The sequence below is a fragment of the Salvelinus namaycush genome, chromosome 25 (assembly GCF_016432855.1).
Source record: "Salvelinus namaycush isolate Seneca chromosome 25, SaNama_1.0, whole genome shotgun sequence".
Lineage (NCBI taxonomy): Eukaryota > Metazoa > Chordata > Actinopteri > Salmoniformes > Salmonidae > Salvelinus > Salvelinus namaycush.
In genome coordinates this window covers 16,335,404-16,362,078 of record NC_052331.1, presented here as the reverse complement: position 1 = coordinate 16,362,078, position 26,675 = coordinate 16,335,404, and the positions used below count along the sequence as shown (strand labels likewise).

General features: G+C 43.7%; 1 protein-coding gene across 2 annotated transcripts in view; it reads left to right on the top strand.

The window, feature by feature from the left end:
• LOC120020300 (tensin-3-like) overlaps positions 1 to 26,675 on the top strand; it is a 78,401-nt gene that overhangs the window by 37,304 nt on the left and 14,422 nt on the right. For both annotated transcript variants that reach the window (XM_038963867.1, XM_038963866.1), the window contains exons 13-18: positions 2,176 to 3,429; positions 15,154 to 15,311; positions 15,522 to 15,651; positions 15,779 to 15,862; positions 22,574 to 22,715; positions 25,762 to 26,330. In XM_038963867.1, the coding sequence (XP_038819795.1) occupies positions 2,176 to 3,429; positions 15,154 to 15,311; positions 15,522 to 15,651; positions 15,779 to 15,862; positions 22,574 to 22,715; positions 25,762 to 26,330 (2,337 nt within the window). The remainder of the gene's footprint in view (positions 1 to 2,175; positions 3,430 to 15,153; positions 15,312 to 15,521; positions 15,652 to 15,778; positions 15,863 to 22,573; positions 22,716 to 25,761; positions 26,331 to 26,675) is intronic.

Sequence of the window (26,675 nt, the reverse complement as noted above, 5' to 3'; positions counted from 1 at the left end):
GTCAAAACAATTGTTGAACCCCATAATTGAGGTTAGGGCACATCTGTTTCCATGCTGGTGTTGTACGGACGCCAGGCATGTCATTTCATGATACACGATAGCGAGAGAAAAACAACCTGACTATCCCAGGGGTTTCATAAACCGGCAGAGAGCGCCCAACTAGAAGGTAGGCTTGCTCTAATTAAAATGTCTGTCTTTACAGTGTGAAAGAAAGAGGGATGGAAGAGATGGAAAGGAATGTTGTTTTCATTCTCAGACCCTCTCTGCCTCTTTCTCTTTCTCTTTCTCTCTGTGTTCCTCTCTTCCTCCCTCCTGGCAGGGTAGTACCCTGATGCAGCCGGAGCATGAGGTCGGATTACAGTTCACCCCAGGGCCCGCCCCCACCCCCTTGCCCCTCCCAACTTATTTACATTCTTCTGTCCATATTTGGAGAACTCAAGGTCCCCCATTGTGTGGAGTGCAAACACCCTCACCTTCCTTCTCACTTCTAGGAGAGAGGTAGAGTAGAGCCAGTGTGTGTGGTTGGAAGACCTCTGTGGGTTTCTGATCATGGTCACTATCTGTCAGCTAAACTTCCTACTCTTTATTTCCCCTCCTCCTCTCCATATCATCTCTCTGTTTCTCCATATTGTTATGCGGGAGATGGTGGTCGTCTGGTGCACTTATTTACCTGCAGTTGGTGAAGGAGAAGGTTAGAGCTGTGGCTGCATTACTTTCTTGAAGGAGAAGGGGGACTGTGAAAGAAGAGTAGGAGGGGGGAGGGGGAGAGAGAAGTGGGAGGGTGACATACCGAGGGAGAGAGTGGAGGGATGACATATGTCTTCAGAAGTGTTACCACCTTGCCAGTTGGATTGTTGTAGAGGGATCTGTTGGAATACTCCTCAGAGTTCTGACCAGGACTGTAGCTTGGTGAGGAGGCCTGAGACATGCTGTAGAGAGCCAGATGTGAGTTCCAGAGAACCGTGTGTGTGTGTGTTTGTGTGTGTGTGTGTGTGTGTGTGTGTGTGTGTGTGTGTGTGTGTGTGTGTGTGTGTGTGTGTGTGTGTGTGTGTGTGTGTTGAGGTGTGTGTGTGTGTGTGTGTGTTGAGGGGGAGGGTATAATTTATCATGCGTGTCTAGTATTTGGATCTGACTACAGCCCTGTTGGCTTGAGGAAAGGTAAGTAATTCACGCTGCTAGATTGAGACAAAGGCTTGTCCTTTGTTGAACTACAGGAGAGTTACAATGGGGCTTTTAACCTCGACTTTACCACAGCTTTTGGTTGCACTTGAAATATGTACATTGAACTCCATTCGGTAAGCACTGACCAGACTCCTTGTCTTGTTAGCTAACTAGAAGTCTTTTGTTTTTCCCAGAGTAATTTATCTGAGTCATGAGAGGTGGATTTTACTGTGCTGCTTTCCATTTGACCTCTGACTGTAGTTCACTTTTTCTGCTGAGGGTCGAACATACATTATGTTGCAGGGTCAGAGGGCGGCGGGGAACAGTAGGTAAATCATACCACGGTGAGTAAATCAAACATAGTGGCTGACTGGCCACGGACTCAACAGTACCTTGACTGCCGTATATCAGCTCACAGGCAGACAGTCAGATGGCTGCTTGGCTTTCATTACAATGTTGGTTATATAACCTGAACACGAGGAACACCTTTGTCTACCGTGCAGCACAATGTACGAACGAGAGTTATAGTGCTTGATAAGAATTATAGTGCTAGTTTTATGCTTTTATTTAATTAGAATGGTTAGACTCCATGATTAGTTTTGGGGATGGGGAAACTATTCAGTGGTGTACAGTTGTCTGGGAGAACACTCTTGTTATGTGCAGTGAGAAGTGCTGATCGTTCCCATGCTTTGCTATTCTTACAACCTGTAGTCTACTCATTGTCCACCAGCTCTGTAAGTGTGTCATGAGAGAAGAATGTCTCACTTATTTCCATACCTCTGAGTTGATGTGTGTGTTCGTTTGTGTCATTGTACGTTTGTGTAACCATGTTTGTTTTTATCAGACAGCTGTACTTGTTGTTCAGTGAACTTATTTGTCTATGTGAAACAATTATCGTCTTTTGTGGTCATCTACCTGTACATATGTGTGTCCATGTGTTTGTGAGTGGTGATGTCTGTGTGTGTCTCTGTACCAGCTGACCGCTTGAAGCCGCTGCATCTCTTGTTGTTCCAGTGCCCCGCTCTCAGGGACTGGCCCAGGACAAAGCCTCCCCATCCAAAAGGAGCCCTAACGGGGAAGGATCCACCACCCTGACCCTGGGCCGTGGAACCCACCAAGCCACTTCTACCACCAGCAGTCCCGACCACAGCGACCACGCCCTGTCAGCCAGCAGCGACTCAGGCCTGTCCAGCACCTCTCTGTGGACTGACAAACCCCCAGCCCCCATCACCACAACCACCAGCTCCAGGCCCCAGCAAGGCCCCAGCCGTCAGGAGAAGGCCCAGCTGAAGCGCCTGCTGAGCGGGTTCGGCCTGGAGGAGATGTCTGAATGCGGAGGAGGACGGCCAGGAGTGATGACCATACAGAAGCGGATACCAGCCCAGGTGCATGGCAACGGGGACCTGCGACCCCCCAGGGAGAGGGAGACGGACATCCTGGATGATGAGGTCCTCCTGTCGGGTCACGACCTGCGCAGCGTGGACAGCCTCGGGACCCTGTCGTCCTCCTGCCACAAGAGCAGCCAGAACTCCTTGCTGTCGGATGGCTTCGGTAGCCCTGGGGGAGAGGAGCACCAGCTCCACCACCACCACCACCAACCCCAGCACCACCACCCAGCCCCGGCCACAATGGAGGAGTACGAGAGAGCCTACGCAGAGGCCCGGAGGAGCTGCTTTGGCCAGAGGAGTGTCTCGGTCTCCACCCCCGCCACCGCCGTGCCGATGCCCAAGCAGCAGGTCTACCGGCAGGGCAGCTACTCCACACACACCTGGGTGCGCCAACAGCAGATGGTAGCAGCCCATCAGTACGCCTACCTGCAGGCCGAGGAGGGTGAGGAGAGGGAGAGGTACCCAGGGGACAACAAACCACAAGGGGGAAGCCCACCCAAACCTCCAGCCCTTACAGTGTCACAACAAGGACCCGTGCTGAGTATGAACACTGCTGCCTTGAGAACGGTGGTGGCACCACAGACACACAACGAGCAGCCTCCTGCAGTCGTCAACAATAACAACAACAGCCGAGACGAAGAGTTCAACTCTTTGACTGTGGACATTGATAACTCCATCGACCAGCTCAACCAGTTGATCATGGACCTGGACCCCACGTTCGTGCCTGTCCCCACACGCTCCAGCTCGGTCAAGAGGAACGGCGGGGAGCATGTGAATGGCTCAGCCACCACAAACGCCACCTCCACCGGGTGCCCCAACGGAGTCAGTCCCAGAGTCACAGAGAACAGTACAGCCACACTGCAAAGCACACAGCCGTCAGGTAAGACAGCAAGGTCTGGGTGTGGTGATTGGTGGCGGTGGTGGTGGTGATATGAATGGTGGTGGTTGTAATAATGGTGATGTTTTACAATAGTACTGGTGGTAGTAATGTTAGCGGTGGTGGTTTAAATGTGATCCAACATCTGCACACAGCAGCGCATCATGAAAAATGGTGGTGGTAAGAAATCAATGAGACATTTGAAGATTTGGTAATGTTTCTTTTCAAATCCTCACTTCTCTTACAACACAGTGTTAACTTTTCCCAAACACACCGTTGCTCTCTCTTACCTTGAGAGCTGTTAGCCAATGTAAATAGCAGGTTTCCTGCCAGCTTTTCAGATGTTTTCTGCGTGTTTCTGAGGAATAGGCCGTTGTCGAGGCTTGTCTGTGTACAACTGTCTCAGAGAGAGAGAGAGAGAGAGAGAGAGAGAGAGAGAGAGAGAGAGAGAGAGAGAGAGAGAGAGAGAGAGAGAGAGAGAGAGAGAGAGAGAGAGAGAGAGAGAGAGAGAGAGAGAGAGAGAGAGAGAGAGAGAGAGAGAGAGAGAGAGAGAGAGAGAGAGAGAGAGAGAGAGATGACTGTCATCAGCTCTGTAGATCTAGGCTCACAGCTCTAGGACATTCATACATGTGGCACACTGTACTGCTGACATGGAATGTCTTTGAAGGTTCCTCACACTCTCTCGGGCCTTACTTGTCAGGTGCTCACTGAAGCCACTTTTATCAGTAGAGACACCAGCTTGACGTGTCTTGCTTTCAGAAGACAGTATCTTAAAGGGAATATTACAGCTGTTGGAGTCAATGTCAGCAGGTCCCCTTGCATGTTATCCATCTAAAAGAATAGAAAACCCCAAAAAGTGGAGGAATATTCAAACTTACTTAATTGTATGTTTTGAACATTACAATAGTTTCCCTCTAATAACCCTTATCTACAGTTCAGCTGCCAATTATTGTATTTCCTCTGGATATTGGTCTGACTGATATTATGCCATTGGACACAGACTGATACAATGTGCCAAAGAATCCTAGAAATGTTCCGTACTTATCAGTGACTGAAAAGTTGCCTAGGTCTCCTACCAGCTTTGGACCTTAGCCATTCACAGTGTTTTGGTCTGTAATCTGAAATCAGCTAATTTCACTATCTCACTTTTGTTTGTTTCCCACTATTAGCAATACGTATCTTACAGTTACCTATTCAAATGTGCAGATGCAATCTTACACTCTTAGTAACACCACAAATGTTCTGTCTTTTTCATTTCACCAAACTTAGCTGTATTGTAAGTTGTTAAACTTGTGAATGTTGTTGACTCAAGGACGGCAGTGCATTCATTGACTCTGGAACTGTGGTCCAACATTTTGTTTCTACCTGGAGTGTGCGAGTGTGGTCTGGCCGTCAGTAGAGTGTGAATCACTTTAAGATATTTACCTGGAGCAGCCAGTGGGAACAGAAAGAGGTGAGCATAGTGCCGGGAGGAGGACCAAGGAATTTCCAAGCAAGGAACAAGTGTGCCTTGATGCATCGCATTTTCCATCTGTTTCCAGATACTTGTACCTGGCTGTGCATATCGGCTACATACTCTAGAAAGCCCAGACTTAACACACAGCACAGTATAGTACAGGAACACTCTGTGTTTAGTTTCTTTACAAAAATGCAATCTATGATAAATGGCCATATACAGTGCCTTCAGAAAGAATTCACAGCCTTTGACTTTTCCACATTTTGTTGTGTTACAGAGAGAACTTAAAATTGATTAAATGCAGATTTTGTGTTACTGTCCTACACACAATACCCCACCATGTCAAAGGGGAATCGTGTTTTTAGACCATTACAAATCAAAAGCTGAAATGTCTTGAGTCATTTCAGAACCTCTTTGTTATGGCAATACACCCAGACAATACACCCAGTCACTACAAAGATACAGGTGTCCTTCCTAACTCAGTTGCTGGAGAGGAAGGAAACCACTCAAGGATTTCACCATGAAGCCAATGGTGACTTTTTAAAACAGTTACAGAGTTTAATGGCTGTGATAGGAGAAAACTGAGGATGGATCAACAACATTGTAGTTACTACACAATACTTACCTAAATGAATAAAGCATGTACAGAACAAAAATATTCCAAATGATGCATCCTTTCTGCAATAAGGTACTAAAGTAAAACTGCAAAAAATGTTGCAAAGAAATACACTTTATGTCCTGAATACAAAGTGTTATGTTTGGGGAAAATCCTACACAACACATTACTGAGTACCACTCTCCATATTTTCTAGCATGATGGTGGCTAAATAATGTTATGGGTATGCATGTCATCTGAGTTTATTAGGATAAAAATAAACAGAATAGAGGTAAGCACAGGCAAAATCCTACAGTAAAACCTGGTTCAGTCTGCTTTCCACCAGACACTGGGAGACAAATTCACTTTTCAGCAGGACAATAACCTAAAGCACAAGGCCAAATATACACTGGAGTTGCTTACCAAGATGACATTGAATGTTCCTGAGTGGCCTAATTGTAGTATTGACTTAAATCTGCTTGAAAATCAATGGCAAGACTTGAAAATGGCTGTCTAACAATGATCAACAACGAACGTGACAAAGCTTGAAGATTTGTTTTTATAACAACGTGCAAATATTGTAAAATCCAGGTGTGTAAAGCTTTTAGCGACTTACAGTTAGTGCATTCATCCTAAGATATCTAGGTGGGACAGTCATAGTGAGTACATTCTTCCTCAATAAAATAGCAAAGCCAGAGCTAGTAAGGGGGAAAGGGTCAAGTGTGAGTTTAACCTGTCTGGCACCGGGGTTCCGCTAGCGGAACTCCTCCCACATTCCACTGAAAAGGCAGAGCGCGAAATTCAAAAAATATTTTTGAGAAATATTTAACTTTCACACATTAACAAGTCCAATACAGCAAATGAAAGATACACATCTTGTGAATCCAGTCAACATGTCCGATTTTTTAAATGTTTTACAGCGAAAACACCACATATATTTATGTTAGCTCACCACCAAATACAAAAAAGGACAGACATTTTTCACAGCACAGGTAGCATGCACAAAGCCAACCTAACTAACCAAGAACCAACCAAACTAACCAAGAAACAACTTCATCAGATGACAGTCTTATAACATGTTATACAATAAATCTATGTTTTGTTCGAAAAATGTGCATATTTGAGGTATAAATCAGTTTTAGATTGCAGCTACCATCACAGCTACCGTCAGAAATAGCACCGAAGCAGCCAGAGTAATTACAGACACCAACGTCAAATACCTAAATACTCATCATAAAACATTTCTGAAAAATCGATGGTGTACAGCAAATTAAAGACAAACATCTTGTGAATCCAGCCAATATTTCCGATTTTTTAAGTGTTTTACAGCGAAAACACAATATAGCATTATATTAGCTTACTACAATAGCCTACCACACTACCGCATTCATTCATCAAGGCACGTTAGCGATAGCAATAGGCACGTTAGCGATAGGGAATAAACCAGCAAAAGATATTAATTTTCACTAACCTTCATAAACCTTCATCAGATGACAGTCCTATAACATCAGGTTATACATACACTTATGTTTTGTTCGAAAATGTGCATATTTAGAGCTGAAATCAGTGGTTATACATTGTGCTAACGTAGCATCTTTTTCCCAGAATGTGCGGATATTTTTATGACACTCAACTATTCTGACCAAATAACTATTCATAAACGTTACTAGAAAATACATGTTGTATAGGAAATGATAGATACACTAGTTCTTAATGCAATCGCCGTGTTAGAATTCTAAAAATAACTTAATTACGACATCCAGCTTAGTTATAGCGAGAGCGTGCCCAAAATCTGGGCGCAAACTACTAGTACAACATGTTCGACAGATATATGAAATAGCATCATAAAATGGGTCCTACTTTTGATGATCTTCCATCAGAATGTTGTACAAGGGGTCCTTTGTCCAGAACAATCGTTGTTTGGTTTTAGAATGTCCTCTTCTCCAGTCAATTAGCACGGAAAGCTAGCAAAGTAGCGCGAAGCTCTCCTTCCTGAACAAAGGCACACAATGCAACACGCCTAACGTCCCGAATAAATTTCAATAATCTAATAAAACTATATTGAAAAAACATACTTTACGATGATATTGTCACATTTATCAAATAAAATCAAAGCCGGAGATATTAGTCGTCTATAACGACAGCCTTTCAGAAGGCAATACCAGGTCCCTTCGCGCGCGCTCCAGAAAACAGGAAACTGGTGACACGTCATACAAAGAGCTTTTATTCAACCCCAGATCAAGTTATACACTCCATTTCTTCTCTCACTGCCTGTCGACATCTAGTGGAAGCCGTAGGAAGTACATGTATACTGATATATATGAAGGCCATTTGTAGGCAGGCCCTAGAACAGAGTTTGCTGCAAGTTTGGAAGTTTGCTGCAAAATGAGTTCTGTTTTACTCACAGATATAATTCAAACGGTTTTAGAAACTAGAGAGTGTTTTCTATCCAATAGTAATAATAATATGCATATTGTACGAGCAAGAATTGAGTACGAGGCCGTTTAAATTGGGCACGATTTTCCCCCAAAGTGAAAACAGCGCCCTCTGTCCTCAACAGGTTAAGTTTGAAGAGGTAGGGTTTCAGATTTTTGGGGAAGATGGACAGGGACTCTGCTGTCCTGGTTCCCCCATTGGGGTGCCAGGTCAGAGAAGAACTCTCCCACCACTTAGGGGTGGAAGGGCCAAGAGACCAGAGGTGGCAGAACAGAATGCTCGGGTTGGGGTGTAGGGGTTGAGCATCAAATCAAATGTATCTATAAGGCCCTTTTTACATCAGCAGATGTCACAAAGAGCTTATACAGAAACCCAGCCTAAAACCCCAAATGGCAATCAATGCAGATGTGGCTAGGAAAAACTCCCTAGAAAGGCAGGACCTCAGCAGTAAATGTCAGTTGGCTTTTCATTGCCGAGCATTCAGAGGTCGAGACAGCAGGTGAGAGAAAGAGAGACAGAGAGATGGGAGAATTAGAGGAAGCATACTTAAGTTCACACAGGACATCAGATAAGACAGTATCATTTCATCAGATAGGTCAGACTGACCCTAGCACCCCGACTATTGAAGTTTAGCTACTAGAGGCTGAGACAGGGGTAATAGGGGGACGCTGTAGCCCTGTCCGACGATACACCCGGGAAAGAGCCAACCAGGCAGGATTAAACCCTACCCACTTTGCCAAAGCACAGCCTCCACACCACGAGAGGGATATCAACAGACCACCAACTTACTACCCTGAGACAAGGCTGAGTATAGCCCACAAAGATTTCCTCCACCGCACGAGCCTGAGGGAGGCACAAAACTGGACAGGAAGATCACGTCAGTGACTCAACCCACTCATGTCGAGTATAGCGAAAAAAACGCCTGGAACGACGTGATGGCATGGAAGAGCACTAGTAAGCCAGTGACTCAGCCCCCGTAATAGGGTCAGAGGCAGAGAACCCCAGTGGAGAGAGTGGAGCCGACCAGGCAGAGACAGCAAGGGTGGCTCGTCACTCTAGTGCCTTGCCATTCACCTTCGAACCCCTGGGTCAGACTACACTCAATCATAGGATCTACTGAAGAGATGAGTCTTCAGTAAAGACTTAGAGGTTGAGACATAGTCTGCATCTCTCACATGGATAAACAGACCATTCCATAAAAATGGGGCACTATGGGAGAAAGCCCTGCCTCCAGCTGTTTGCTTAGAAATTCTAGGGACAATAAGAAGGCCGCGTCTTGTGACCGTAGCATACGTGTAGGTATGTACGGCAGGAGAGTCCATGTAATCCTTTGTAGGTTAGCAGTAAAGCCTTGAAATCAGCCCTAGACTTAACAGGAAGCCATTGTAGAGAGGCTAGCACATAATATGATTTTTTCCCCCGTTCTAGTCAAGATTCCAGCAGCCGTATTCAGCACTAACTGAAGTTTATTTAGTGCTTTATCCGGGTAGCCGGAGAGTAGAGCATTGCAGTAGTCTAATCTAGAAGTGACAAAAGCATGGATTAGCTTTTATGCATAATTTTGGGACAAAAAGTTACGAAGATGGAAAAAAGCTGGCTTTGAAATATTCTTGATATGTTCGTCAAAAGTGAGATCAGGTTCCATAGTAACGCTGAGGTCCTTCACAGTTTTATTTGAGACGACTGTACAACCACCTAGATTAATTGTCAGCTCAAACAGCAGATCTCTTTGTTTCTTGGGACATATAATTAGCATCTCTGTTCTGTCCGAGTTTAAAAGTAAAACATTTGCTGCCATCCACTTCCTTATGTCTGAAATACAGGCTTCCAGGGTAGGCAATTTTGGGCCTTCACCATGTTTCATCGAATTGTACAGCTGTGTGTTGTCCGCATAGCAGTGAAAGTTGACATTGTATGTTCCAAATGACATCACCAAGAGGTAGTATATAGTGAAAACAATTGTGGTTCTAAAACGAAACCTTGAGGAACACCGAAACTTATAATTGATAAACCATCCACAGAGACAAACTGATATGTTTCAAACGGATAAGACCTAAACCAGCCAAGAACTTGTCCATGTAGACCAAATAGGGTTTCTAATCTCTCCAAAAGAATGTGGTGATCGATAGTGTCAAAAGCAACACTAAGGTCTAGGAGCACGATGACAGATGCAGAGCCTTGGACTGATGCCATTAAAAGGTCATTTAACACCTTCACGAGTGCAGTCTCATTAGTATGATGGGGTCTAAAACCAGACTGTATCAATTATTTGTCTTCAGGAAGTCAGTGAGTTGAAGTGCAACAGCTTTTTCCCCAAAAATTGAGAGGAATGGGAGATTCGATAAAGACTGATTAGTTGTAAAAAAAAATACCGGTCAAGGTCTGTCTTTTTCAGGAAAGGCTTTATTACTGCCACTTTTAGTGAGTTTGGTACAGACCTGGAGAATAGGAGCCGTTTATTATGTTCAACATAGGAGGGCCAAGCACAGGAAGTAGCTCTTTCAGTAGTTTAGTTGGAATAGGGTAGACAACTGTAAGGTTTAGAGGCCATGACTATTTTCGTGATTGTGTCGAGAGATACAGGATTAAAAAACTTGAGTGTCTCCATTGATCCTCGGTCCTGGCAGGTCTGTGCAGACTTAGGACAGCTGAGTTTTGGAGAAATACGAAGATTCAAATAGGTCTCCATAATTTCCTTTCTAATGATCAGGATCTTTTTGTCGAAGAAGTTAATGAATTCATCACTGCTGAAGTGAAGGCTATCCTCACTTGGGGAATGCTGCTTATTAGTTATCTTTGTGACAGTATCAAAAATACATGTTGGATTGATTTTAATCTCCTCAATTATTTTGGAAAAGTAGGTTTCCTCGAGCAGCAGTGAGGGCTCTTCGATATTGTACGGTACTGTCTTTCCAAGATAGTCGGAAGACGCCAATTCCGTTCCAATTTTCTGGAAGCTTGCTTCAGGGCTCTGGTATTTTCTGTGTACCAGGGACCTAATTTCTTGTGACAAATGTTTTTGGCTACTGCATCTAGGGTACAGTATTTCTCAATGTTAAATTTAGATCCTTAGTGGAGGTGGTTAACTGATTTTTGTACTCCGATGTCCTTGGGTAGGTGGAGGGAGTCTGGAAGGACATCTAGGAATCTGGGTTGTCCAAGAATTTATAGTTTGGCTTTTGATAATTCTTTGTTGGAGTCTGATCAGATTATTTGTTGCAATTGAGGATAATGAGGAAAAACATTTAGATCCACAATATTTATTCCACAGGACAAAACTAGTCACAGGGTATGAATGTGGCAAAGCGTAGGTCCGGAGACATGATGGACAAAACCCACTGAGTCAAAGATGGCTCCAAAAGCCTTTTGGAGCGGGTCTGTGGACTTTTCCATGAGAATTTTGAAGTTACCAAAAATGTGAATATCTGCCATGATGACGAGATCTGATAGGAATTCAGGGAACTCAGTGAGGAACGCTGTATATGGCCCAGGAGGCCTGTAAACATTAACTATAAAAGCTAATTGAGTAGGCTGCATAGATTTTATGACTAGAAGCTCAAAATACTTTAAATATATATATACAGTTGAAGTCAGAAGTTTACATACACCTTAGCCAAATACATTTAAACTCAGTTTTTCACAAATCCTGACATTTAATCCTAGTAAAAATTCCCTGTCTTAGGTAACTCAGTTACACCAGCTCTGTCGGGAGGAATGGGCCAAAATTCACCCAACTTATTTGTGGGAAGCTTGTGGAAGGCTACTCGAAACGTTTGCCACAAATTAAACAATTTAAAGGCAATGCTATCAAATACTAATTGAGTGTATGTAATCTTCTGACCCACTGGGAATGTGATGAAATAAATAAAAGCTGAAATAAATCATTCTCTCTACTTAAAATAAAGTGGTGATCCTAATTTACCTAAAACAGGGAATTTTTGCTAGGATTAAATGTCAGGAATTGTGAAAAACTGAGTTTAAATGTATTTGGTTAATAAGGTGTATGTAAACTTCCGACTTCAACTGTATATATATATATTGAAATTTGCTGTCGTAAATGTTACCAGCACCTTTGCGGTATGTGCGGGGAGAGGCCTTATTTAAAACAGTAAATTCATAAGGCTTGAGCCATGTTTCAGACAGACCAATCACATCAAGGTTATGACCAGTGCTTAGTTCATTGACTACGACTGCCTTGGAAGTGAGGGAACTAACATTAAGTAGTCCTATTTTGAGGTGTGAGAAATTATCACAATCTCTTTCAATAATGACAGGAATGGAGGATGTCTTTATTCCAGTGAGATTGCTAAGGCGAACACTGCAATGTTTAATTTAGCCCTGCCTAGATCGAGGCACAGACATGGTCTCAAATCAAATCAAATTGTATTGGTCACATACACATGGTTAAAAATGGGGAAAGCTGAGCTGACTACACTGACTGTGCTATTGGTAGACTCCACTAAGCGGTCAGGCTGGCTATCTCATTGTGGAGCTAGAGGAGTTAGAGCCCTGCCTATCTTGATAGGTAAGATGAGAGTCCATCACTCCTCAGTAGGCAATGCTTGGTCCTGTTTGTGGGGGAGGGCCAGTTATCTACAAATTCTATCTTTTGGAAGGGGGAAACAGTTTTCAACCAGCGATTGAGTTGTGAGACTGCTGTAGAGCTCATCACTCCCCTCTAGCTGGGAGGGGGCCAGAGACAATTACTCGATGCCAACATATCTTTCTAGCTAAATTACACACTGAAGTTATGTTGCGCTTGGTGACGTCTGACTGTTTCATCCTAACATCGTTGGTGCCAACGTGGATAACAATATCCCTATACTATTTACACTCACCAGTTTTAGCCTCAGCCAGCACCATCTTAAGATGAGCCTTTATGTGGGTAGCCCTGTCCTCTGGTAGACAATGTATGATTGTTGGATGATTCTAATATTGCGGGCAATGGAGTCGCCAACGACTAGGGTTTTCAATTTGTCAGAGGTAATGGTGGGAGGCTTCGGAGGCTCAGATCCAGTAACAGGTGGAGGAGAGACCTGAGAAGGCTCGGGCTCTGACTCGTTGCTTTGTGTGGAAAACCGCTTGAAAGTTTATAGCGGCTGAATGAGCGACACCGGTTGAGCATGCTAAAAGCATTTATTTCCAGTAGCCATAAGAAAATTGCCCGGGATTAACACTACTACCTGTATTTACTGGTGGCACAGACGCTGTATCATCCTTTCCTACACTTAAATTGTCCTTGCCTAACGATTGCGTCTGAAGCCATTTGGCTATCCTCACCATAAGGTGATAGTTCTCCTTTATATTAAGAGTATAGCGACTGCAATGAGAAGGCATAATGTTGCAGTTGCAGTTGTAAGGAGCGATGCAGGAGATGAGAAGCAGGTATAGGGAGTGAAGGTTTAATATCTGACGGACATGAAACGGAACAGCGTCTAGACAGGAACACATAACAACAACTAATGCGGACGCAGGGAACACCACCGAGGAACAGACAGATATACAGGGGGTAATCAACAACGTGAAGGACATGGGAAAAATAGGGAAGGTTGAACATCATGCGGGCTGCAGCATTCTGGAGAAGTTGCAGGGGTTTGACAATATGGCAGACAGACAGACAGACAGACAGACAGACAGACAGACAGACAGACAGACAGACAGACAGACAGACAGACAGACAGACAGACAGACAGACAGACAGACAGACAGACAGACAGACAGACAGACAGACAGACAGACAGAACAGCTGTAGCCATAGATTCCATGTATAGAGCAGCTGTATAGAAGACATGCACAAACACTGCCACACTCATAAACAGTAAACACTTCATATTAAACATCCTGAACATTACAAGCAAACTCGCTCAACGACACGCCTTTGACACTGTTGTGTACATGTCAAGCCCAATTTATAAATTAATTTCCTGGTTGTGTAGTGTCTACTTTCCTTCGTGGAAATAGGCTAAGTACTGTCATACTGTCGTACTTATGTTTGCTGAGTGACTAACATAATCTTAACCCAAATCATGATATCATCTTTGGAATATATGATATCTCTACAAAGTGAGGTCTCCCAAAAACAGAAAAAGATAGCAACATCCCAAAAATAACTGTGTTTACAAGCTAAAGGACAATGAAGAGATCCCACCTGAGATCAGGAGTTAGAGAGGTGATAGTGAGAGTCATTGCAGTGTTTGTCTATCACATGGTAATGAGATGGCAATTCATTCAGATCCTCTTCAATGAGCTCAACTCCCCATGATGCCTCCAACCCACAACAGAGACAAACGTTTAGTCGAAGCTCACATCCACTTCAAGACCCTGGTACTTGCCTATGGAGCTGCAAGGAGAACTGCCCCTCCTTACCTTCAGGCTATGCTCAAACCCTACGCCCCAATCAGAGCACTCTGTTATGTCACCTTTGGTCTCTTGGCCCTCCCACCCCTACATGGGTCATCTTCCGCTCAGCGTAATCAAAGCTCTTCTCTGTCCTGGCACCCTAATGGTAGAACAAGCTTCCCCCTAACGTCAAGACAGTGGAGTCCCTGTCCATCTCCCGAAAAGGTCTGAAACTCTACTTCTTCAAAGACTAGATTAAATAAATCCCACGCCCCCAGAAAAAAACAGCCTGCTCTTGTCTTTTCCTACTAGCACTGACTTTGCTAATAACTTCTTTACTGGGGGAAAATGTACTTACTACGACTGTGATATTTATATACATCTTAAGATGAATGCACACACACACACACACACACACACACACACACACACACACACACACACACACACACACACACACACACACACACACACACACACACACACACACACACACCGGGAAGCCTTAAATTAGCACCCCGTGCCAAGTGGAGGGTCTCCCCACGCCAGTCATTCACAATCCTGACCCCCACCTCACATTCCTCTCAGCCTCCGCTGCATTCCTCTCCTGTCCACTCACAACGACACAGACACTAGTACTAAGCTCAACATTATCCTAGTTGAAGTTATTGGAGAGGTATAATAACTCCTAGTAGAGATTGTAGTCAAGAAGTTAGAGCCAGAGGTCTTTGGTATGCAATGTGTGAAGCAATAGCATGTCACAAACATGGTTTAACGGGTTGACATTCTTCAGAAAAGTGTATTTCCTATAGATTTGTGGTGGTAGGGCTTTCTGGTATGCTCAACATTAATGGCCAGTTCTCACCCTCCTCTCCGTCTCTGTGTTTGTGTGTCTGTGCAGCTGCTCCATTGTCCGTTGGTGACGTCAGAGTGGACTCCATGCAGAGTCGGCAGGGCAGTGATGTCACAGATCACCCAGGATTCGGTGGCTCACGCTGGGGCGTGCAGGAGGAGTATAAGAGCACACGGACCTACTCACCCTGCGTACCTCACTCCCAGGTACAGGAACATACTGAAACCATGACTCACCGACTCCCAATGTCTGTCGATACCTTGTCATTATCTTGCTTGTCATGATGTGCCCTATGTTGTGTGTTCGTGCCATGTTTTGCTGTGTACTGTTTTTGCTGGGTACAATGAGGTGATGTTCACACGCATGTTTTTCCTGTGTGTGTGTGTGTATTTCCGTCTGTGTGTTTTGTATTACAGCATGGCATGCTGTTCAGGAGTGACAGTGTGGACTACAGAACTCAGGGTCCAAAGATGGACAGTGGAGTGGAGGCTGGTAGTGACATGACTCCTACTCCTGCCTTCCCCATCTCTCCCCCTACACCTTACGGTAAGAGCATCCATTATTGTCTTGTGTCTTTTTCCAGGAGTTTGTGTGTGTGTTCACATGATGGCTCTCGTGATCGTTGCTGAATTACTGGATTTTAAACTTCATCTCGTCTGCTATGCTTCCATAGTGAAAAACATGGCGGAATTCACTCACCTGAGGCAAACTCCATCTCCCAGCATGCAATCATATGGAGCTTACAGGACGGAGCATGGTAGGTCATTGTGGCAATGTGCACTGTACTTCTGGAGAATGTAGGCTCTAAGCTGTGTGTATCACAGCACACTGACATTCTCATTCATTCAGATGAAGTGAGGTAAATGTTGAAATATATTCTTTCACACAATGGATTACAGCTGTTACTCAAAAAAGACTTATATTTTTAGAGTATAGAATCATTCGTAGAAATACCACTAGTCTCTAAAGAAAGTGAATAGACATATTGAAATGTCAGGCCCTTGTGAGCTGAATAGATATTGTGGCACTTGGCCTTTGACAAAGCCATTTGATTGAAAGAGCCAGACCATGGGGCAGTGAAACAATTGATAGTAAGTGTTCTATGTAGGGAAGTGGACACATTGGAAGTGATGGAGTCTATTCCACTCATTCTCCCTCTCCCTCTTTACTTAATCTCTCACTTAATTAAGAACAGAGAGTGGGTGATGGAGAAAGATAGTGAGTGAGAGAGGGAGCTCTAGGAGACAGAGAGGGACCCAGTGACAGACAGTACAAGGGTATGAACAGTGATGGGAACCTTTGGGTTTGTTCATTGTTTATCAGCTGCTTTTGACTCCTCCTCTGAGACTGTCTCCATCACGCAAACTTCTCTCGGAATGTAATCCACCATGTTTATGTGTTTATATCTAGTTATTTGTCTTGATGCAGTTGTTTTCCTTGTGGTATTGCACCATTGCTGGTCACATTCCATAACTAATGTATGAGAACATTGTGTTGGTTGGAGGCAGTGCACTAAACAAAGCCAGGGACTGCCTCCCTTCCCTGGGGGTTCCATACCAGACTCTCTCCTCCAATGGTTGGTTTGGAGAACGTCTGTGTGGTTTCAGTCCTGAAAAGTTAGTCTTTTATAGCACATTGTGTCAAAGCCTTCAGTGCCTGAAATAGTTACATTTTTTGTTTGTCCGTAGAAGTTTTGTTATGGTCTTAGATGTTTCTCAGTGGTGGAACCCACCCAGTTATACAGATGTAGGATCATAATGTGAGCTTCAGCAGGAAAATAATTATGCAGCAACAGGAATTGTGAATTACTACGTTGATTCTAATGAATAGACATTTTTATAGAGGTTGATACATTTCAAGTCTGAAATTTCAAAGTGGAAATTACAAACTTCAGAAGCCTTTTTAAACCTAAAGTATAATACAAGTTTAAAAGTTTTCCTGCATAAGGGTGCTCAAATTAAGATCCTTCATCTGTGTCAGTGGAGGCTCCTCAGAGGAGAAAGGGGAGGACCATCCTCCACAGTGAATTAAGCACATTAATCCGCTTTACAACTGGTGTAGAGCCAACAGTCATAAAAAAGGCGGCGCTTGAGTTTCAAGTTTGGGGAAGATGATTTTCACCATAACAATGCAACTATAAAATAAAGTATTACATGCATAATCACATTTGTGGTCACTTTTGGGAACAGTGTTTTCCAACTAGTTGATTGCGTTTTGGAACATTTGCACTTTTAGCCTACTGCCGTGTGCGCATTGCTGTGTTTATTATTTGAAGATATAACCTAATAGTTTATCAACATTTTAAGCTAAATGTTCTGATGTGTTGCATCAGCCTCATTGCTTTAAAAAAGTTTTTTTTTATGCGAGTAGTAGCATTCATTTGGGATCTATCGCATCCCACAACTGTCCCGGAGAATGTTTGGAATATTTATTTCTTGCACAGAAGGACAAGTTGACCAATAGAAAAGGTCAATGTACTATGTGGGATAGTTGATTGACATAGGCTAGTGCTTTTGCTGTTAGTTTGGCCTACTCATTTTGTTGGCTGACAAAAAGTAGGCTAATTGTGGACAGTTCTTCTAACATCAATACGCGCCTCGGAATTCGATAAGAGGGACGCGCACATTTGCGTCCCCGATGTATCTGTCATTACTTGTAGCCGACTTCTTAGCTGTGAGAAGGACCAGAGATCAAGTGATGTGCATTGGCTAATAAAAATTGAGATATCTGAGAAAGCCATGTGAGTGAGAGAAGCACGGTAGCTGGGAGAAGGGAATTATAATTACACCGATCAAAATATAAACGCAACGTGTAATAATTTCTACAATTTTACTGAGTTACAGTTCATAAAAGGAAATCAGTCAATTGAAATGAAATAATTAGGCTTGAATCTATGGATTTCACAGGACTGGGAATACAGATAGGAATCTGTTGTTTCACAGATACCTTAAGAAAAGGTAGGAGCGTTGATCAGATAACCAGTCAGTATCTAGTGTGAGAACCATTTGCCTTATACAATGAGATACATCTCCTTCACATAGAGTTGATCAGGCTGTAGATTGTGAACTGTAGAATGTTGTACCACTCCACTTCAATGACTGTGCAACATTGCTGGATATTGGCTGGAACTGGAACACGCTGTTGTCGATGCAGAGCATCCCAAAAATGCTCAATGGGTGACATGTCTAGTGAGTATGCAGGCCATGGAAGAACTGGGACATTTTCTGCACCCAGGAATTGTGTACAGATCCTTGAGACATTATTATTATTATTATTATTATTATTATTATTATTATTATTATTATTATTATTATGCTGAAACATGAGGTGATGACGGGCCTCCCGAGTGGCACAGCGATCTAAGTCACTGCATCACAGTGCTAGAGGCGTCACTACAGATCCGGGTTCGATCCCGGGCTGTGTCACAGCTGGCCGTGACCGGAAGACCCATGAGGCGGCGCACAATTGGTCCAGAGTCGTCCGGGTTAGGGGAGAGTTTTGCCGGACGGGATGTCCTTTTACCATCGCGCTCTAGCGACTCCTGTGGCAGGCCGGGGGGCATGCAAACTGACACGGTCGCCAGTTGGACGGTGTTTCCTCCAACACATTGGTGCGGCTGGCTTCCGGGTTAAGCGAGCAGTGTGTCAAGAAGCAGTGAGGTTTGGCAGAGTCGTGTTTCGGAGGACGCATGGCTCTTGACCTTCGCCTCTCCTGAGTCTGTATAGGAGTTGGAGCGATGGGACAAGACTGTAACTACCAATTGGATATCACGAAATTGGGGAGAAAATAATAATGTATGAGGTGATGGCTCCTGATGAATGGCACGACAATGGGCCTCAGAATTTTGTCATGGTATCTCTGTGCATTCAAATTGCCATCGATAAAATGCAATTGTGTTCATGGTCCATAGCTCATACCATAACCCACCGGCACCATGGGGCACTCTGTTCACAATGTTGACATCAGCAAACCGCTTGCAAACACGACGCCATACACGCTGTCTGCCATCTACCCAGTACAGTTGAAACTGGGATTTATCCGGGAAGAACATACTTCTCCAACATGCCAGTGGCCATCGAAGGTGAGTATTTGCCCACTGAAGTCGGTTACAATGCTGAACTGCAGTCTGGTTAAGACCCTGGTGAGGACAACGAGCGCGCAGATGAGCTTCCCTGAGAAGGTTTCTGAATGTTTTTGCAGAAATCCAAACAGTTGATAATATTCTCACCAGGCCTCGAATTTCCCCACCGTAATGTCACCTAAAAAATCCATGCCTTTTGTGGCCAAAGTTGCCGTTGTGCCCTTGGGCTGAATATAATACACTGAACAAAAATATAAACGCAACATGCAAAGTGTTGGTCCCATGTTTCATGAGTTGTCCGTGACTGGGAGTCCCATGGTGCGGCACACAATTGGCCCAGTGTCATCCATGTTTGGCCAGGGTAGACTGTCATTGTAAATACGAATTTGTTCTTAACTGACTTGCCTAGTTAAATAAAGGGTCAATAAAAAAAAAAAATGGTGCTGGGTACAATAAAAGGCCACTCTAAAATGTGCAGTTTTGTCACGCAACACAATGCCACAGATGTCCCAAGTTTCGAGGGAGTGTGCAATTGGCATGATGACTGCAGGAATGTCCACCAGAGCTGTTGCCAGAGAATGTAATGTTCATTTCTCTACCGTAGGCCACCACCAACATTGTTTTAAAGAATTTGGCAGTATATCAAATTGGCCTCACAACCGCAGACCACGTGTAACCATACCAGACCAGGACGTCCACATTCGGCGTCTTCACCTGCGGGATCGTCTGAGACCAGCCACCCGACAGCTGATGAAATTGTGTGCTTGCACTACTGAAGAATTTATAATACATGTATAAAACCAAAAGCTTACCTTGACTTGGCATAGTTCCGGTGTTGGATATCCATAGCCAGCTAGCTAACATAGCATCCCTCTCTGTTTGAGTAGGCTAAACTAGCTATCTGCATTTGCTAGCTAAGTGAAAGTTTAAAAAATACAAGCAAATCTCTCTCTCTCTCTCTCTCTTGCTTCTCCTTGATTTTGGAAGAAATTAAATTGTTCAAAACTTATCAACTATTGTCTTTTTCTCTTTGAGTAAACTACTCACCACATTTTATGCGTGGCAGTGATAGCTGTAGCATATGCTTTCAGTACTAGATTCATTCTATGATCCTTTGATTGGGTGGACTATACGTCAGTTCACGCTGCAAGAGCTCTGATAGGTTGGAGGACGTCCTTCAGAAGTTTACATAAATTAGGGCTGTGGCGGTCACAGCCGTTGACTGTGAAGCAAATAACTGCCGGTCTCATGGTAATTTACCGTTAATTAACATAAACACATTTAGCATCTCCTGGCTTCCACGCATAGCCTACAAGCCACTGATATAGAGAATCCATATGGCTGTGGGCTACACTAATTAATTTAATTTAACAAACAAGATTTGCTTAGAATTCCGTGGCGTTATTTTGATTATTTTATAGTATGAAGAATACAATTGAACAAGGCTGAATAAAATAGAAAGTATATTTTCTCCAAACGATTTCAAAGAAAGTGTGCACATGTGGCTATTCTGTGCTGAGCGATTTTCAGGCTGGGGTCCTTTTTTACGCAATTTCCGCCTGACTGACGTGCCCAAAGTAAACTGCCTGTTACTCAGGCCCAGAAGCCAGGATATGCATATAATTGGTACCATTGGATAGAAAACACTTTGAAGTTTGTAGAAATGTTAAAACAATGTATGAGACTATAACACAATTGATATGGTAGGAGAAAATCCAAAGAAAAACCAACCAGAATTTTTGGTTTTGAGAGCCCATGCTCTTACAATGGAAAGCATCCTGCACACACTTCATCAGTCTCTCAATCACAATTTGACATCAACGGCTGATGTTTTGTGTACTGAAGTTCACAAGAGAAGGGAAAAGGTGAGAGGAGGAGATCGCATAGATAGTTTTGAGAAGGAATGATATATACAATGAGAAAAGTGATCATGCTGTTTTTATGTGGCTGCAATGAAAGTTTGCTGATGTAGAGATTTATCATGTACTGGCATATATCTTAAAGGCACAATCTGCAGTTGCTGGATCCATTATTGGACTTTTAAATTACTTGTATATACTGATTAATTATTGGAGAATATAAATTACAATTGCCTCATGAGCATTAATAGTTCAACTTTCGTATCCCATCAGAACCCAAAATATGAGCTTGTTTTACTCCGTTTGTAAACAAAGTAAATGTAAACAAACACTGTACAGCCTCAAAACATGGTTAAAACTATAATTTTAATATCATGGATGGTCAGTCCTTACATCCATTGCTCTGTCTATGAATTTGAGAGTGGTTACATTTCTTCAGCCCCATCTCTGAGCTTTTTACCGAAACAGGGACGGGGAATTCGCTTTTGCCCCTTTAAACAATAGTTTAGAGTGTAGAGACATAATCATACATGCCATAAGTACCTTCTGTGGTTCCCTTCCTCTGAAAAAGTCATGAGGGTTTTTGTTCCAAATTCAGTTGAGTAGTTGGCAGAGTTGTGCCGTCCTGTCGTGACTGTGGGTCATTGGTGAGGAATGGCAGTGATGATGTCTGGGGTTATACTCACACACACACACAGTGACTGTTGTCATAGTGACATAGTGATCTGTGTCAGAGGGGTTGTGAGAATGACAGCATCCCCAGACTGATCTGTTCCCCCACTGTGCCCACTTTACCCAAGCATGCACTGAATATTGAATCCCCGCATTCAGCCGTGCCATGGTTACAGCGGGTCTAGAAATCGGGTGGCCCACCATTTTTTTACATTTCCTCAGTGAAAGTACTAGTGCCAATAGAAGGGGCGAGGGACAAAATGATACCAGTCCCCCTCTCTCTCGTCTCTTTGTCTGCCTTGCCCTCCACATTCCCATAGAGATAACTGGTAAACCATGGAAACATCCGTCAGTCACTAAGCTGTGTGGAATATGTGGACTGGAAACATGTGGTTTCAGGTTTTGGGGGCAGGCACCTGTCAGTGCCTCCATATCAGTGATAAAAGATTTATTCAATTATGTCGGGGGGCTCTGCTAGGCAGAGTAATCGGTTCCGTACTGAACAGAGCGATGGATGGCTGCTGTACTGTTGAGCCAGCAGCAGACTGACTGGAGAATCATTTAACTCAACTGCTGACTGCTCTCTTTACTATTGGATGTACTCTAATATGTCTCACCTGGGGGGACAGCACTTTTATGTGATTGAAATTCTTAAAGTTATGGTTAACAGATGAGACATTTCTGCTCCGTTTCTGTTCATGTAATATCCAGATGTTTTGGAGAAACTGGATGAAATTTGATTTATTTTGAAGTGTCTGTCAACAGACTTAGGTTTAGTGCATTCTATCCCTACTCCTTGAATGTGATAACCCATATGTGTAATTTGTAATATATATGCCCTCTCACACCCCCACAGAGCCCAGAGGTTACTTAGAGATGATTGGTCATGTTCCCCAGTCCGCAGAAGAGGGCCTTCCAGACTCTTCCCCCAGCTGCCATAGGTCCTTCGGCTCCTCTCGCTCGCCGTTCATTAGTGGGATGCCACAACGGACAGACAGGTACAGCCAATCAAATACAACCCTTTCGCACAATTATTAGACGCGCAGCTCATGTTTATTCAAAATGTACAGTACCAGTCAAAAGTTTGAACACAACTACTCATTCAAGGGTTTTAATTTATTTGTACTATTTTTCTCATTGTATAATAATAGTTAAGACATCAAAACTATGAAATAACACATATGGAATCATGTAGTAAACAAAAAAGTATTAATCAAATCTAAATATATTTTATGTTTTAGATTCTTATCAAAGTAGCCACCCTTTGCCTTGATTACAGCTTTGCACGCTCTGGGCATTTTCTCAACCAGCTTCATGAGGAATGCTTTTCCAACAGTCTTGAAGGAGTTACCACATATGCTGAGCATTTGTTGGATGCTTTCTTTCACTCTGCGGTCCACCTCATTCCAAACCATCTCAATTGGGTTGAGGTCGGGTGATTGTGATTGTGATAGTCATCTGTTCGCCAACTCTGCGTCTCACAAAGACACGGCGGATGGAAAAAAAAATCTCAAATTTGGACTCATCAGACCAAAGGACAGATTTCCACTGGTCTAATGTCCATTGCTCATGTTTCTTGGCCCAAGCAAGTCTCTTCTTCTTATTGATGTCCTTTAATAGTGGTTAATTTGCAGCAATTGTACCATGAAGGCCTGATTCACACAGTCTCCTCTGAACAGTTGATGTTGAGATGTGTCTGTTACTTGAACTCTGTGAAGCATTTATTTGGGCTGCAATTTCTGAGGCTGGTAACTCTAATGAACTTATCCTCTGCAGCAGAGGTAACTCTGGGTATTCCTTTCCTGTGGCAGTCCTCATGAGAACCAGTTTCATCATAGCGCTTGATGGTTTTTGCGACTGCACTTAAAGAAACTTTCAAAGTTCTTGTAATGTTCCTGATTGACTGACCTTCATGTCTTAAAGTAATGATGGACTGTCATTTCTCTTTGCTTATTTGAGCTGTTCTTGCCATAATATGGACTTCGTATTTCACCAAATAGGGCTATCTTCTGTATACCACCCCTACCTTTTCACAACACATCTGATTGGCTCAAACACATTAAGAATGAACAAATTAACTTCCACAAATTAACTTTTAACAATGCACACCTGTTAATTGAAATGCATTCCACGTGACTACCCCATGAAGCTGGTTGAGAGAATGCCAAGAGGTGAAAAACTTTCATCACAGAGTGGCTACTTTGAAGAATCTCAAATTGTTTAACACTTTTTTGGTTACTACATGATTCCATATGTGTTATTTCATAGTTTTGATGTCTTCATAATTATTCTACAGTGGAGAACATACAGTCGTGGCCAAAAGTTTTGAGAATGACACAAATATTAATTTCCACAAAGTTTGCTGCTTCAGTGTCTTTAGTTATTTTTGTAAGATGTTACTATGGAATACTGAAGCATAATTACAAGCATTTCATAAGTGTCAACGGCTTTTATTGACAATTACATGAAGTTGATGCAAAGAGTCAATATTTGCAGTGTTGACCCTTCTTTTTCAAGACCTCTGCAATCCGCCCTGGCATGCTGTCAATTACCCTCCGGGCCACATCCTGAGTGATGGCAGCCCATTCTTGCATAATCATTATTTGGAGTTTGTCAGAATTTGTGGGTTTTTGTTTGTCCACCCGCCTCTTGAGGATTGACCACAAGTTCTCAATGGGATTAAGGTCTGGGGAGTTTCCTGGCCATGGACCCAAAATATTGATTTTTTGTTCCCCAAGCCACTTAGTTATCATTTTTTCCTTATGGCAAGGAGTTCCATCATGCTGGAAAAGGCATTGTTCGTCACCAAACTGTTCCTGGATGGTTGGGAGAAGTTGCTCTCGAAGGATGTGTTGGTACCATTCTTTATTCATGGCTGTGTTCTTGGGCAAAATTGTGAGTGAGCCCACTCCCTTGGCTGAGAAGCAACCCCACACATGAATGGTCTCAGGATGCTTTACTGTTGGTATGACACAGGACTGATGGTAGCGCTCACCTTGTCTTCTCCGGACAAGCTTTTTTCCGGATGCCCCAAACAATCGGAAAAGGGATTCATCAGAGAAAATGACTTTACCCCAGTCCTCAGCAGTCCAATCCCTGTACCTTTTGCAGAATATCAGTCTGTCCCTGATGTTTTTCCTGGAGAGAAGTGGCTTCTTTGCTGCCCATCTTGACACCAGGCCATCCTCCGAAAGTCTTCGCCTCCCTGTGCGTGCAGATGCACTCACACCTGCCTGCTGCCATTCCCGAGCAAGCTCTGTACTGGTGGTGCCCCGATCCCGCAGCTGAATCAACTTTAGGAGACGGCCCTGGTGCTTGCTGGACTTTCTTGGGCGCCCTGAAGCCTTCTTCACAACAATTGAACCGCTCTCCTTGAAGTTCTTTATGATCCGATAAATGGTTGATTGAGGTGAAATCTTACTGGCAGCAATATCCTTGCCTGTGAAGCCCTTTTTGTGCAAAGCAATGATGACAGCACGTGTTTCCTTGCAGGTAACCATGGTTGACAGAGGAAGAACAATGATTCCAAGCACCACCCTCCTTTTGAAGCTTCCAGTCTGTTATTCAAACTCAATCAGCATGACAGAGTGATCTCCAGCCTTGTCCTCGTCAACACCTGTGGTAACGAGAGAATCACTGACATGATGTTAGCTGGTCCTTTTGTGGCAGGGCTGAAATGCAGTGGAAATGTTTTTTGGAATTCAGTTCATTTGCATGGCAAAGAGGGACTTTGCAATTAATTACGATTCATCTGATCACTCTTCATACCATTCTGGAGTATATGCAAATTGCCATCATACAAACTGAGGCAGCAGACTTTGTGAAAATTTCAAAACTTTTGGCCAGGACTGTGATAAAAATATGAGTAGTTGTGTTCAAACTTTTGACTGGTACTGTACATGTACATTTGACATTTTAGCAAATGCTAAGTATGGTTATAGGCTACATGTTCTGAAAATACATAATGGTCATAGAGTTTCATTAGAGAGGTGTTTTTTGTTTTTGATGATCTTCTCATTTTTGTGTTCTTCCTCCTCTCTCAAGCTCCTCCATGGGTCAGCCCTGGCCAGAGGACAGAGCCCTCCACCCCAACTCCATGTCCTTGGACTACAGCCACCACTCCCCTCCCATGCACCCCCAACCCCACTCTCAACCTACGCCCAACGCCCACAGCTCCCCCCGGGGCAGCCAGCAGAGCCACATGGCACACTATGGCCTCACCCACAGCCTTGCACACAGCTTCGACGAGCAAGACAACTTAGGCCTGGGGGGCTATGGTGCAGCCGACTGCCCACCCTCTGCCTCTCCTCTACTGGGGAACGGAGGCATGGAGAGGGGCCTGTACATTATGGGTTCCGTGGATCGGCTGGGCACCATCCGGACCCAGCACCTGCCGCAGCAGCAGCAGCTCCAGGCCCAGGGGACCTTGCCTCCACTGCTGCCTGAGAAGAGGAGGGAGTCGGACGGGGAGCACTCCTTGGGCACAGCCTCCCCAGCCCCGAGCGGATTCTCCAGCCCACATAGCGGAAGCTCCCTCAGTATCCCATTTCCCAACATCCTGCCTGACCTCTCAGCCTCTGCACAGATGCCGGGCACCGCTTCACCTCTGCCAGGTAACCCCCTTGCTTACACAGTTAATAGCCAATCACTTCTTATCTGAGCCAATGGCTTGGGTTGGTACAATACTGTAAAGACGGTAATCAGTTCTGTTCTACAGTGGCAAGAAAAAGTATGTGAACCCTTTGTAATTACCTGAATTTCTGCATAAATTGGTCATAAAATTTGATCTGATCTTCATTTAACCTGTTAGGCTGGCTGGCCCGACACCGGTACACTTATGACAACATCCAGCTCAAGTGCAGGGCGCGAAATTCAAAATATATTTTTTAAAAATATTTAACTTTCACACATTAACAAGTCCAATACAGCATATGAAAGGTACACATCTTGTGAATCAA